Here is a 14,481-nt window from a genome sequence, read left to right on the forward strand (position 1 = left end):
GTCAAACATATGTTTTATGTCTGGAAATGCCAAAATACTCTGTGCACATAGCCTCAGACTTGAGTCCACATTACGTTCTAGTGAAACTGCCCTAAAGCTAACCAAGGTCAGAGGCGGCTTTTAAATTCATTGTTCTTCTACTGCACAAATAAGATTTATCACGACAAGCAGACAAACTCACAGACACAATATACTTCTTTAGAAAAGAAAAATTCTTACAAAATAAAAAAAACATAATGGGAGAGACAAATGTATACAATTTCAAGCAGTAATGTTCACATTGAAGTTTTCATCTTGGTTCTTTGGAAGGGTGCAAGTGAAAATCTTTAACAAATCCTTGGACCCCATGTCCTGTCTTATACCTGATGGCTACTTCAGAAAGAAGTTACTGTGCAAGCAGTGAGCCCTAAATTGCAGCTGGGCACTGCTAGAACTGCTGATAAAACTGGACAAGTAGAGAAGAAAAAACTAAAAAAAAAGGAATAATTAGTTGAAAAGTACATTGTACTATAACTATATTCGTGACATTAACCTGCATGACAGGAGTTATAATATCTATTACTAAAACTGAATTAACTCTGTACAGGAAAAAAAAATACACAGCGGCAGATTGTTGCACATTTAAGAAAATATTGGTATAAATTACATTTAAACATATTAGCGTACATGGAATTGTGCACTGAAAAGCAAAAGGTTCAGAACTGCTAGTAAGAAATGATTATGTTGTCTGTCAAACGTGGCCCTAGCAAGGAGTCGTTTCCTTCTCCATCTGGGAATATGTCTTTAGGCCTAGATCATTAATATTTGTACAAAAATATGTAAGAAGCCCAAGCTCTATATTTTAACCTGATTTTTTTTTTAGTCCTCAATGGAATGAGGCTACTGGGTGCAATCTGGCAAAAACACAATTTGTTTTTGTTAGTTTGATTTAGTTCCTTGATGTTTTTGCATTTACACCCGCAAAGGCCGCACACGTGAAACCTGTTATTCCAGTTATGGCTTTTTTCCCCCCTTCTATAAAACCCAGCAGATAGGAGTGCTCCCCTATCTGACTTTATGGTCGTGTGCACACAACTCCCTAGACCTTTCCATACGCAGATGTAGGTTACGACTACACACACGTTACAATAAGTTGTGCTATTGTTGTTACGGAATAAGCTTTGTTCATACAGTAATAGGAGTAAACTTTAAAATTTGTTGTCTCAGCCCCTCTTCAACCGGTACATGTTTACAAGGTCCAAGCAAGAGGTAGAAGGGACTGACGTGATCCGATTCTTTCTACGTTTGTAATAAGCAGACAACAGGCCGATCTTCTAGATCTGGAGCCTCCAAGTAAATCCTTTTCGCCCGAGTAGAGTATTTTCCTGGTCGTGGCAATGGGAAGTTTGACGGCTTGTCTGTGATTTATACCAAAGGCAAGGCATTCCGAGGGAAAAGGCTCACGAGCTACAATCTATTAATAGCCAATGGCTTTCAGCTCGGTTTTGTTGGGGGTTTGATCCTAACAGTCTGGGTTCGGACTTGTAACTTTGCTTGCTGGTTCTGGACATCAGCAGCAATTGATACAGGAACTGTTCCCTGGCTGGTGGAAACCTGAAGCTGTGGTGAAGCAGCCGCTGCCATTACTTGCTGCTGTAGGAGTTTTTGCTGCACTACGTGGGCGGCTGCTGAGCCAGCTGGTATCACCTGCACCTGCTGAGGTCCTGCAGCTGTTGCCTGGGTCAAAGTCACAGTCTGTGGTTGGATCTGGAACAAAACCAACATAAAAATAAATCCCAACACAAAGTCAGAGCTACCAGATAAAACACAATATTTAGACCAGTGTTTCCCAACCAGGGTGCCTCCAGCTGTTGCAAAACTACAACTCCCAGCATGCCCGGACAGCCGAAGGCTGTCCGGGCATGCTGGGAGTTGTAGTTTTGCAACAGCTGGAGGCACCCTGGTTGGGAAACACTGATTTAGACAAACTGGTGAATTTGAATAGAATCCTTGTAAATTGTGATGTATTGTGATTAGAGATGAGCGAACTTACAGTAAATTCGATTCGTCACAAACTTCTCGGCTCGGCAGTTATAGACTTATCCTGCATAAATGAGTTCAGCTTTCCGGTGATCCGGTGGGCTGGAAAAGGTGGATACATTCCAAGGAAAGAGTCTCCTAGGACTGTATCCACCTTTTCCAGCCCACGGGAGCACCTGAAAGCTGAACTAATTTATGCAGGAAAAGTCATCAACTGCCGAGCCGAGAAGTTTGTGACGAATCGAATTTTACTGTAAGTTCGCTCATCTCTAATTGTGATTATTAAATCCGTAATAGTTTCTCTTACCTGCTGTGATGCCGACACAACCTGCTGGAGTGTAGCAATTGTCGCTTGCTGCTGGACCACCTGAGGGAGTTTGGCAACCTTTAAAATAATTATGAGGAAAGAGTCGTCATTTTGAGCTATACTATTGAGATAGTAAAGCAGAATGATGCCAGAAATCATAAGAGACGGCAATGAAAAAAATAAAAATAAACACTGTAAGGGTATATTCCCACACGGCGTATTTGCTGTGTATTTGCTGCTGCGTATTTTATTTTCTCTGTTGAAGTCAATGGGTATGAAAATACGCAGCACCAAATACGCAGCAAATACGCATCAAAATACGCCGTGTGGGAACGTACCCTTAATCACAATTCTGATAAAACAGTCATATTAAATAATAGTAAATGGTTGAATATTTGATAACTAGTCAGAATTACGTGAATGATCGTCAAAAGCATGAGATTAAAAAATTCTAAATTCTAACAATAGACGTCAACAAATTTGTGAACAGCACAGTCAAAGAGTTTAACCCCTTCCTGCCCAGGACGTATGCATACATCCCAGTTGCCTACATGTTAACACAACTGGACATGTGCATACGCCCTGGTGAGATCCTGCTCCATGTGAAATGCTGCAGATCGCCGGCGGGACGTGTGATTGACAGCAGGGGCCCCGCCACAGCTGCCAAGACCGGGATCGCGCCAGTCTCGGCAGCATTAACCATTTAGAAGCCGTGATCAGTCCTGATTATGGCATCTATGGGATTGGCAGGGGAAGAGGGCTCCCTGTTTCCCAACGCCGATCCCACGATACGATCGCGAGGTCTCGTTGGTTGCCATAACAGCAGGAGGCCAGCCATAGGCTGTATCGCACAGGATGCATGTCAGTGTATACATATGAACTGCAGCATAGTATAACCTGTAAAAAGTGAAAAATATAAATATAAAAGTTTTTTTTTTTTTATTAATTAAGTGTAAAAAAATAAATAAGTGCCCCTTTACCAATAAAACCCTGTCTGCTGGTACACGCTAATTTAACAGGACCACTAAATATAGTTGTCTGTTGCAGTATTGAGTGTTAAATAAGCGTATACCAGCAGAAATAGGCCCAAAAAGGAGTTACTTTCAGGCCATTCAGGCCAGTGAAATGAATGGCTCCCATTGCTGTATGCCACAATATATGCTGTGTGTCACAAGTATCTGTATACCACCAAAAACAAAATGCTGACAGACAGCATATGTGAACCTAGCCTTAACTACTACAGGTTCCATGATTCCTTTTCCTTACAGGCATTGCCTCTATTACAAGGCGGAAGGTAGTGCCGTATTTACTCATCGTCATAAGCAACACATGAGAGATAGTAAATGCTCCAATATTAAGGGGTCGAGAGATAGGACCACACAAATGCAGGAGATTTTATAACATTTCAGCTACAGACAACTGGATAACCTCTTTCACAATTTATAAAACAGATACCGGTAATCTTAAAAAGCCAACAGCAATCATCTTGGGGGAGATTTATCAAAACCTGTGCAGAGGAAGAGTGGTGCAGTTGCCCATAGCAACCAATCAGATTGCTTCTTTCATTTTCCACAGGCCTCTTTAGAGGCCTGTGGAAAATGAAAGAAGCAATCTGATTGGTTGCTATGGGCAACTGCACCACTCTTCCTCTGCACAGGTTTTGATAAATCTCCCCCCTTGTGGTTTTCCGTTGGCTCCTAGATAGTTGTGATTATATCGTAACATGCAGCTTTTTTTCTCATAATGTAACATTTTTTTGCTCTTCACATTCTAAGACCCATTCATTTTTTTATTTTTCTACTGACAAAGTTGTATTACGGCTACTTTTTTGTGGGAGTTTCATTGGTGCACTTTATTGTATCATATTATAGAGCCAGAAAAAGAAAAATATTTATAAAGTAAAATAAAAAAATATATAAAAAATGGAATTGTGCAATTTTGTGGGGTAATAATTTTTTCAGGGTTCACAATAAGGTAAATCAGACACGCTAACTTTATTCTATTGGTCAGTACGATTCCAAAGATTCCAAACTTGGGTAATTTTTGTTTCGTTTTAAGGTATATAAACCCTAAGACTTTTTTAGTTTTCCTATCACTGTCACTCTAGGGGTCATTTATTAGAGTGCCCATGTCATAAACAATACATCAGTGGAACCAAACGTGAATTCAAAACTTGTACGGCCGAACATTTTTTATAATATTAGGAAGGGCAATGATAAGCACCCACCATGAGTCCATTTTAATAAGTACCACAATATGAATCCATCAAAGATCACATTTGTTGCACTTGAATCAGTGAAGAAGAATTGGATGTCTAGGGCAGAATCAAAGTCAAGTTTTTTGACTTTTAAAGTTTGGCCCCAACAGGTTTGAATGAAGAAATTGAGGTTTTTGGGTTGACCTGAAGCAATCGTCCATGGCCCGTCACCTACAGGCTGCATACCAGCGAGGTGACGGACTCTGCACTTGTGCCCTGATGGGTTTACCATCATTAACCCCTTAAGGACCCAGACAATTTTCACATCTGACCACTGTCACTTTAAGCATTAACCCCTTAAGGACTCAGGGTTTTTCAGTTTTTGCACTTTCGTTTTTTCCTCCTTACCTTTTAAAAATCATAACCCTTTCAATTTTCCACCTAAAAATCCATATTATGGCTTATTTTTTGCATCACCAATTCTACTTTGCAGTGACATTAGTCATTTTACCCAAAAATGCACGGCGAAACGGAAAAAAAATCATTGTGCGACAGAATTGAAGAAAAAATAACTTTTGGGGGCTTCCGTTTCTACGCAGTGCATATTTCGGTAAAAATGACACCTTATCATTATTCTGTAGGTCCAACGGTTAAAAGAATATCCTACTTATATAGGTTTGATTTTGTCGTACTTCTGGAAAAAATCATAACTACATGTAGGAAAATGTATACGCTTAAAAATGTCATCTTCTGACCCCTATAACTTTTTTATTTTTCCACATACAGGGTGGTATGAGGACTCATTTTTTGCGCCGTGATCTGAAGTTTTTATCGGTATGATTTTTGTTTTGATCGGACTTTTTGATCACTTTTTAATGGTATAAAAAGTGACCAAAAATACGAATTTTTTTGCACGTACGCCATTGACCGTGCAGTTTAATTAATGATATATTTTTATAGTTCGGATATTTACGCACGCGGGGATACAAAATATGTTTATTTATTTATTTTATTTACACTTTTATTTTTTTCATGGGAAAAGGGGGGTGATTCAAACTTTTATTAGGGAAGGGGTTAAATGACCTTTATTAACACTTTTTTGTAACTTTTTTTTTTGCAGTGTTATAGGTCCCATAGGGACCTATAACACTGCGCACACTGATCTCTCATGCTGATCACTGGCGTGTATTAACACGCCTGTGATCAGTGTTATCGGCGATTGACTGCTCCTGCCTGGATCTCAGGCACGGAGCAGTCATTCGTCGATCGGACACCAAGGAGGCAGGTAAGGGCCCTCCCGGTGTCCTGTAAGCTGATCGGGATTCCGGGATTTCACCGCGGCGGTCCCGAACAGCCCGACTGACTAGCCGGGATAGTTTCACTTTCACTTTAGAAGCGGCGGTCAGCTTTGCTGGTAAAAGAAATTGAGATAACTGTCCAAACACTAGGGCAGGGGTATAGAATCAGTGAGATGAGGGGGCAAGCAAGTAGAAAGCCGGGCTGCCTGGGCAAGTGGGCTGACAGGGACAGAAAAAAAGAGCCATATAATACAAGACAAGACGGTATAACAGACGCAGAAGTGCGAATGAAAAGGCATATAGAGAAAACGTTGAGAGGGTGGGAAAAACATAGACAAGAAAGAAAAAAAGGGAAATAATAGAGAGAGTAGACAAGAAAACACAGAACAAAAGAATCCGGCCAGGGCGGGGACCGACCAGCAAAAGACCCCCATATGCACCAGGGAAGACAGAGGGGAACAGATTATACAAGGATTAGCTGAGAAGCCGGTATCTGGGGGAAGAGCAAAAAGAAGACCATGGGAGCCAAGTTGCGGCCCATCTAGACGCATCCTCGGGGTGGACCACCAGAAGCTCCCCCATGTGTTCAATATGGGCTACTTCAGCAAACCATTGCTCTAGAGAGGGGGGGGGGCAGGATCTTTCCAGCGCCTGGGGATTACAGTTTTATCAGCCTGAAGGAGATGTTTCGCGAGAGATTTCTTATATTTCGCCTGCGCCATGGGAAACATGTAGAGTAGAGTGGCTTCTGGGCTAAAAGGGACATGTATCCCACACACCTCACTGATGACCTGTAAGATCGTCTGCCAGAAGGATAGGAGTTTGGGGCAGCTCCCTCAGATGTGCGACATCGAACCCTCACCATTACCACATGTGACCGCATTTTGGAAACAACACCCCTCACAGAATTTAATAAGGGGTGCAGTGAACATTTACACCCCACTGGCGTTTCACAGATCTTTGGAGCAGTGGGCTGTGCAAATGAATAATAACATTTTTCGTTTTCACGGACCACTGTTCCAAAAATCTGTCAGACTCCTGTGGGGCATAAATGCTCACTGTACCCCTTATTACATTCCGTGAGGGGTGTAGTTTCCAAAATGGGGTCACGTGGGGGGGGGGGGGTCCATTGTTCTGGTACTATGGGGGTTTTGTAAACACACGTGGCCTTCAATTCCGGACAAATTTTCTCTCCAAAATCCCAATGGCGCTCCTTCTCCTCTGAGCATTGTAGTGCACCCGCAGAGCACTTTACATCCACATATGGGGTATGTTCTTACTTAGAAGTAATGGGGTTACAAATTTTGGGGGGCTTTTTTTCCTATTTTCCCTTGTGAAAATGAAAAATGTAGGATAACACCAGCATTTTAGTGAACTTTTTATCTTCATTTTCCCATCCAACTTTAACGAAAATTCGTCAAACACCTGTGGGGTGTTAAGGCTCACTATACCCCTTGTTACATTTCGTGAGGGGTGTAGTTTCCAAAATGGGGTCACATGTGGGTATTTATTTTTTTGCGTTGATGTCAGAACCACTGTAAAACCAGCCACACCTGTGCAAATCCACAATTTAGGCCTCAAGTGTACATAGTGCGCTCTCACTCCTGAGCCTTGTTGTGCGCCCGCAGAGCATTTTAAGCCCACATATGCGGTATTTCCGTACTCAGGTGAATTTGCATTAAAAATTTTGGGGGCCTATTACCGCTTGTGAAAATAAAAGGTATGGGGCAACACCAGCATGTTAGTGTAAAAAAAAATAAAAAATTGCACTAACAGGCTGGTGTAGCCCCCAACTTTTCCTTTACAAAATGGGTAAAAGGAGAAAAAGCCCCCCAAAATTTGTAGTACGGAAATACCCCCTATGTGGCCCTGAACGGTTTCCTTGAAATACGACAGGGCTCCGAAGTGAGAGAGCGCCATGCGCATTTGAGGACTAAATTAGGGATTGCATAGGGGTGGACATAGGGGTATTCTACGCCAGTGATTCCCAAACAGGGTGACTCCAGCTGTTGCTAAACTCCAAGCATGCCTGGACAATCAGTGGCTGTCCGGAAATGCTGGGAGTTGTTGTTTTGCAGCTGGAAGCTCCATTTTGGAAACACTGCCGTACAATACGTTTTACATTTTTATTGGGGGGTGGACGGACGGACAGTGTAAGGGGTGTATATGTAGTGTTTTACCTTTTATTTTGTGTTCGTGTAGTGTAGTGTTTTTAGGGTACATTCGCACTGGTGCAGGTTTACAGTGAGTTTGCGCTGTGGCGAAAAATTTGCCGCAGCTCAAACTTCAAGCAGGAAGCTTACGGTAAACTCGCCCGTGTGAATGTACTCTGTACATTCACATGGGGGGCAAACATCCAGCTGTTTCAAAACTATACCACCCAGCATGTACTGATAGACTGTGCATGCTGGGAGTTGTACGTTTGCAACAGCTGGAGGTACACTGGTTGGAAAATACTGAGTAAGGTTCTGTTACCTAACTCACTATTTTCCAACCAGTGTGCCTCCAGCTGTTGCAAAACTACAACTCCCAGCATGTATTGATCGCCGGAGGGCATTCTGTGAGATGTAGTTATGCAACAGCTGGAGGTACGCAACTACAACTCCCAGCATGCAGAGACAGCTGTTTGAAAATGCTGGGATTTGCAGTTTTGCAACATCTGGAGAGCTACAGTTTAGAGACCACTGCACAGTGATCTCCATACTGTGGCCCTCCAGATGTTGCAAAACTACAAATCCCAGCATGCCCAGACAGCAAACAGCTGTGTGGGCATGCTAGGAGTTGTAGTTTTGCAAGATCTGGAGGGCTACAGTTTAGAGACCATTGTATAGTGGTCTCAAACTGTAGCCCTCCAGCTGTTGCAAAACTACAACTCCCAGCATGCCCAAACCGCTGTCTGGGCATGCTGGGAGTTGTAGTTTTGCAACATCTGGAGGGCTACAGTTTAGAGACCACTGTATAGTGGTCTCAAACTGTAACCCTCCCGATGTTGCTATGCAACTCACCGACTTCCGTAGGATCCAGGGAGCCAGCCGCACGTCTTCGCCACCCGCCGATCTCCACCGTAGATTGTCTCCTCCGCCGCGGCCGATGGGTAAGTGGACTTCGGCGCCGGTCCCCGTCGGTTTCCCCGTTCTGCCCCGCCTATTGTAGGCGGGCAGAATGGGGAAACCAAAAGTTAACAACCCGCCCCCCCCCGATCTGCTATTGGTCGTCGCTTCTAGACGACCAATAGCAGGGATAGGAGGGGTGGCACCCCTGTCACCTCACTCCTATCCCTTCAGGGGGATCGTTGGTGTCTTGGACAACCCCGATCCCCCTTATTTTCCTGGTCACCATAGACCGGTGTGAATTTACCGGCGGAGCCGATACTAGCCATTTACATGGTATCGGGGACTCTTTTAATGTCCCCGATACCATGTCCAATACCTGCTGCCGCTCTGCTCCGGTCCTCCCGTCCGCTTCATGGTCTTCCATGGAGGAGCATGTGACACAACGTCACTCCGCCTCCTCCCAGCGTAACGCTACGGAGGAAGCGGAGCGACGTGTATGTCACATGTTCCTGCATAGGACGCCATGATGCGGACCAGAGGACGGGAGAGCGGGGCAGTGGAGTGGCAGCACCCGACGGAGGACAGCCGCAGGTGAACTTTGCTCCGCTCCTAATGTCTAAAGGGGGCCCTGCTGCTGCTAATGTCTAAAGGGGGGCCCTGCTGCTGCTAATGTCTGTAAGGGGATACTACCTACTATTAAAGACAATCTTACAGAAGAGTCACCTGCACTAACTTGAATTTATATGTAGATGCAGGTGACCCGGTTTCTACCGCTGCTCATCATGTGGTCATATGTCTCGTCGCCAATGCAAATTCCCTGTTGTGCCCAACGGAGAAGAGAGAAATCTTGGCTCATACTACAGTAGCCGCCTCCATTGTACACAACAAGGACCCACATATACGGTAAACAGCGCCAGAAACCGGGTCACCCTGCTGTCAGATTCCCTTTAAAATATAAGTACTCTTACTTGGTATCGGCGAGTACTAGAATTAAAGTATCGGTACTCGTACTCTGTCTTAAAATAATGGTATCGGGACATCCCTAACAAAGACCCCACACTTGAGTATCAGACCAAATGCTTCTTTTAGTAGTTTCATATAATCAACAAAATAGACTGTAGAAAAAATACAAAATATTCACCCAGGTGAACCACACTATCGGACGCGCTAGACACAAGGACAGCTTCAAGATTCTTTCATCCCTTTGCGGGTTTCTCTCAGCTTTTCCGCCTTCCTCTCACGAAGGGGAACAGGTGAAGCTTGCGCCGACACTTGACGATGTTTCGGAGGCTCCTCCTCCTTTTTCAAGTATGCAAATTGCAATCCCTCCTTAGAAGAGGGGTAGATATGGGAGTATTGACTAAAGCCCTGGCAGAAAAACTGTTCCCCAGAATCTATCCAAACCAAATTGGTATTATTTACCGAAAATTCACAAGGGTCTCAGGAACCCTCCAGGCCGGCCAATTGTGTCCGGGAGGGGTTCAGTAACTGAGCCCCTTTCGCAATACCTGGATTGGTTCCTGAGACCCTTGTTGAAATCTGTTCCCTCGTACTTAGCTGACACTAAGGAATTACTGCAGACTATTGAGGATGGGATGTGGCAGGGCAAATTTGCCCTTGCCCCCATCGATGTGGTAGGGATGTACACCTGGATACGCCACAAAGATGGCATTAATGCAGTGCGCCTGTTCCTGCAACAAGCAGGGAAGGATGAAAAATGTATAACATTCATATGTGAAGCATTGGCATTCGTGCTAGAACATAATGCGTTTAGGTTTGGTGCCACCTGGTATGCCCAAAGGACGGGGATGGCGATGGGCACAACGGTGGCACCAAACTATTCGATTATCTTCCTGGCATTGTGGGAGGAGCACGTTGTCTATGGGGCAAGGAACCCATTCTCCCAGTGTATAGGGCATTGGACCCGATATATAGACGACGTGCTCCTCTCATGGACGGGGACCGAGGATGAATTTGAAAAATTCACTCAGTACCTTAACACAAATGAGTTTAAAATGCAATTTACATTGAGCTTTGGGAACAATAAGGTGCAATTTCTGGATTTGGAGCTGAGTATGACTGAAGAGGGTATGGAGGTCCGAGGTTATGAAAAACCGACAGCTACAAATGCACTTTTGCACTTTAATAGTTTCCATCCTGCACATGTTATCCGATCCCTCCTATATGGACAGTTTTTAAGACTTAAAATAATTCAGATTATGCAGGTTTTTCTTCAGCAGGCTTTTTTGTTCATTCAGAAATAAAGGGACAGAGGATACAATGAGACTATTATTTATCAGGCATTTGAGAGAGCAAATAAACTAGACAGGAGGGACCTGATTCAGGGACGTAAAAAGAAAGAAAGGAGGAACAAACGAGCAGTTTTTTCATTTGAGTATTCCCCAGTGGCAGACTGTATAAAGCGTGCCATCCAAAAGAATTACCTCAACTCAGCCCAAAGGACTGAGCAAAAAGTCCACTTTTTATCCCTCACTTAAATAAAAAATAAACTTTTAATTTTTAATTTAACAATAAAGTGAATAATCAGAGCTATAGGTGATTTTAAAAACCCAGCATTTTAACACCACATATATTATTGTACTTGTTGTCCCTAGGGACCAACTGGATTTAGAGATCTTCTCAGCGCATCTGCAGAATGCGCTGATTAGGGGTGCTATGCTGATATTTAAAATACTATCACACTGTCCTTCCTGTGTGTCTGTGTGTGCCACACTAAGCATGGACAACAGAAAGAGGAGAAGAGAACTGTCTGAGGACTTGAGAACCATAATCGTGGAAAAATATCAACAATCTCAAGGTTACAAGTCCATCTCCAGAGATCTAGATTTGCCTTTGTCCACAGTGCGCAACATTATCAAGAAGTTTGCAACCCATGGCACCGTAGCTAATTTCCTTGGGCGTGGACGGAAGAGAAAAATTGATCAAAGGTTTCAATGCAGGATAGTCCGGATGGTGGATAAGCAGCCCCAAACAAGTTCCAAACATATTCAAGCTGTCCTGCAGGCTCAGGGAGCATCAGTGTAAACACGAACTATCAATCAACATTTAAATGAAACGAAACGCTATGGCAGGAGACCCAGGAGAACCCCACTGCTGACACAGACATAAAAAAGCAAGACTACATTTTGCCAAAATGAACTTGAGTAAGCCAAAAATCCTTCTAGGAAAACGTCTTGTGGACAGATGAGACCAAGATAGAGCTTTTTGGTAAAGCACTTCATTCTACTGTTGAAAAAGGGAATGAGGCCTACACAGAAAAGAACACAGTACCTATAGTGAAATATGGTGGAGGTTCAATGATGCTTTGGGGTTGTTTTGCTGCCTCTGGAACTGGGTGCCTTGAATGTGTGCAAGGCATCATGAAATCTGAGGATTACCAGCGGTTTTTGGGTCGCACTGTACAACCCAGTGTCAGAAAGCTGGGTTTGCATCCGAGATCTTGGGTCTTCCAGCGGGACAATGACCCCAAACATAGGTCAAAAAGCACCCAGAAATGGATAGCAACAAAGCGCTGGAGAGTTCTGAAGTGGCCAGCAATGAGTCCAAATCTAAATCCCATTGAACACCTGTGGAGAGATCTTAAAATTGCTGTTGGGAAAAGAGAGACCTGGAACAGTTTGCAAAGGAAGAGTGGTCCAACATTCCGGCTGAGAGGTGTAAGAAGCTTATTGATGGTCATAGGAAGCTACTGATTTCAGTAATTTTTTCCAACGGGTGTGCAACTAAATATTAAGTTAAGGGTGCCAATAATTTTGTCCAGCCCATTTTTGGAGTTTGGTGTGACATTATGTCCAATTTGCTATTTTTCCTCCCTTGTTTGGTTTAGTTCAAATACTCACAAAGGGAATAAACATGTGTATAGAAAAACATGTGTTACTGCAATCCTTTTCTGTTAGAAAATGCTTAATTTTCTTGAAAAATTTCAGGGGTGCCAACATTTACGGCCATGACTGTTTATGTATATATATTATACACACACACACACACATTATATATATATATATATATACATATATATATTACACATTCTTCTGTTTATCTAGTATACAATTCCAGTTTATATCAAAATCCAGTATGTTTACCGACTACTGGTACCAAAATGAATTAAACTATCAAATCCATTCTGGAAGCATAAATAAATGTTGACCGAAGTACCATTGTTACTATCTATTATAAGCTGCTGAGGAAAGGATTACTATCCTGAAACACGTCCAGCTAATAGTTAATATAATACACAATCCTGCATTTATAATACAGCATCATCACAGCCAGTGATTGACAGGAAACAACAAGGCGATGATTGCCATACCACTAGCAACAGAAGAGATTTCTATAGCTACTCACAGAAATATCTATTTAATCTGGAGCGATAGATGTCCCACAACATAAGCAGAGAACCCAGCCTGAAAGACGTTACCATCCTGCTAAGATCTGAAGCAAATATCCCGGCTCTGCGCCCTGACATCTAAGTACTTATGACGCATCTCTACCAACTTGTCACCACTCCGACCAGCGAACGGGAAATCTATCAGCCCGACACCACAACGAGCGACAGAAGGGGTATTTAAATTGGTACTGAAAAAGACTAAGTCACAGTAGACCAAGATTATCTATAGCGCAATTGCAAAAGACTATGGGGGAAATTTATCATTGTTGCTTTGGTAACCAAGTTCTGTAGGCATTTTTTTTTTGCTTTGGTTTTGCTTATGTGTGACATATTTATCATATTATCACAGGGGGTTGATAAATTTGGCTCACATAAGCAAAAACCAATAAATCACTTTGGAATACCACTTTCTTAGCACACATAAGCAAAAGAAATGATATGTGTTTATAAAAAATTGTTACCACTTTTTTACCCCCCACTAACCCTTTTTTTTTTTTTCTGTTCATTTCAGATCCGTTTATCCTGTGGGCTACTTCAGATTTGGTGGACTATGGATGACCAGCATTTTTTTTGTTTAATATTAACAACATTTTGTAACGAGGGCTTGTGGGGGAGTGTTTTTTGGAATAAAAGTTTTTTAAATGTGTTTTTTTATTTTGTTTACTTTACAGACTTAGTAGTGGAAGCCGTCTTATAGACGGAATCCATTACTAAGCCGGGGCTTAGCGTTAGCCCCAAAATCAGCTAGTGCTAACCCCCGATTATTACCCTGGTACCCACCGACACAGGGGTGTCGGGAAGATCCGGTACCAACAGGCCCGGAGTGTCAAAAATGGTGCTCCAGGGCCTAGGCGGTAACAGGCTGGCGTTATTTAGGCTGGGGAGGGCCAGTAACAATGGCCCTTGTCCACCCTGGTAACGTCAGGCTGTTTGCTTAGTATCTGGCTGAGAATAAAAATACAGGTAACCCTATGCATTTTTCTTTTATTATTAAATTATTTATGGGGGGAAAAAATGCATAGGGTTCCCCATATTTTCATTCTCAGACAAATACCAACCAAGCAGCAACAGCCTGACGTTACCAGGATGGGCGAGAACCATTGTTACTGGCCCTCCCCAGCCTAAATAACGCCAGTCTGTTACCACCTAGGCCCAGGAGCACCATATTTGAGGCTCAGGGCCTGTTGGTACCGGCTCTT

At 43.1% G+C, this 14,481-nt stretch overlaps 1 protein-coding gene across 7 annotated transcripts in view; it reads right to left on the reverse strand.

Moving 5' to 3' along the window:
* Nucleotides 1-486: 486 nt before the first annotated feature.
* Nucleotides 487-14,481, reverse strand: part of LOC130283558 (E1A-binding protein p400-like) — a 184,641-nt gene continuing 170,646 nt past the window's right edge. For all 7 annotated transcript variants that reach the window (XM_056533179.1, XM_056533174.1, XM_056533178.1 and 4 more), the window contains 2 exons: nt 2,327-2,404; nt 487-1,746 (listed from right to left, as the gene is read on the reverse strand). In XM_056533179.1, coding sequence (XP_056389154.1) covers nt 1,474-1,746; nt 2,327-2,404 — 351 coding nt within the window. In that variant the 3' untranslated portion in view covers nt 487-1,473. The remainder of the gene's footprint in view (nt 1,747-2,326; nt 2,405-14,481) is intronic.

The sequence above is a fragment of the Hyla sarda genome, chromosome 1 (genome assembly GCF_029499605.1).
Source record: "Hyla sarda isolate aHylSar1 chromosome 1, aHylSar1.hap1, whole genome shotgun sequence".
Lineage (NCBI taxonomy): Eukaryota > Metazoa > Chordata > Amphibia > Anura > Hylidae > Hyla > Hyla sarda.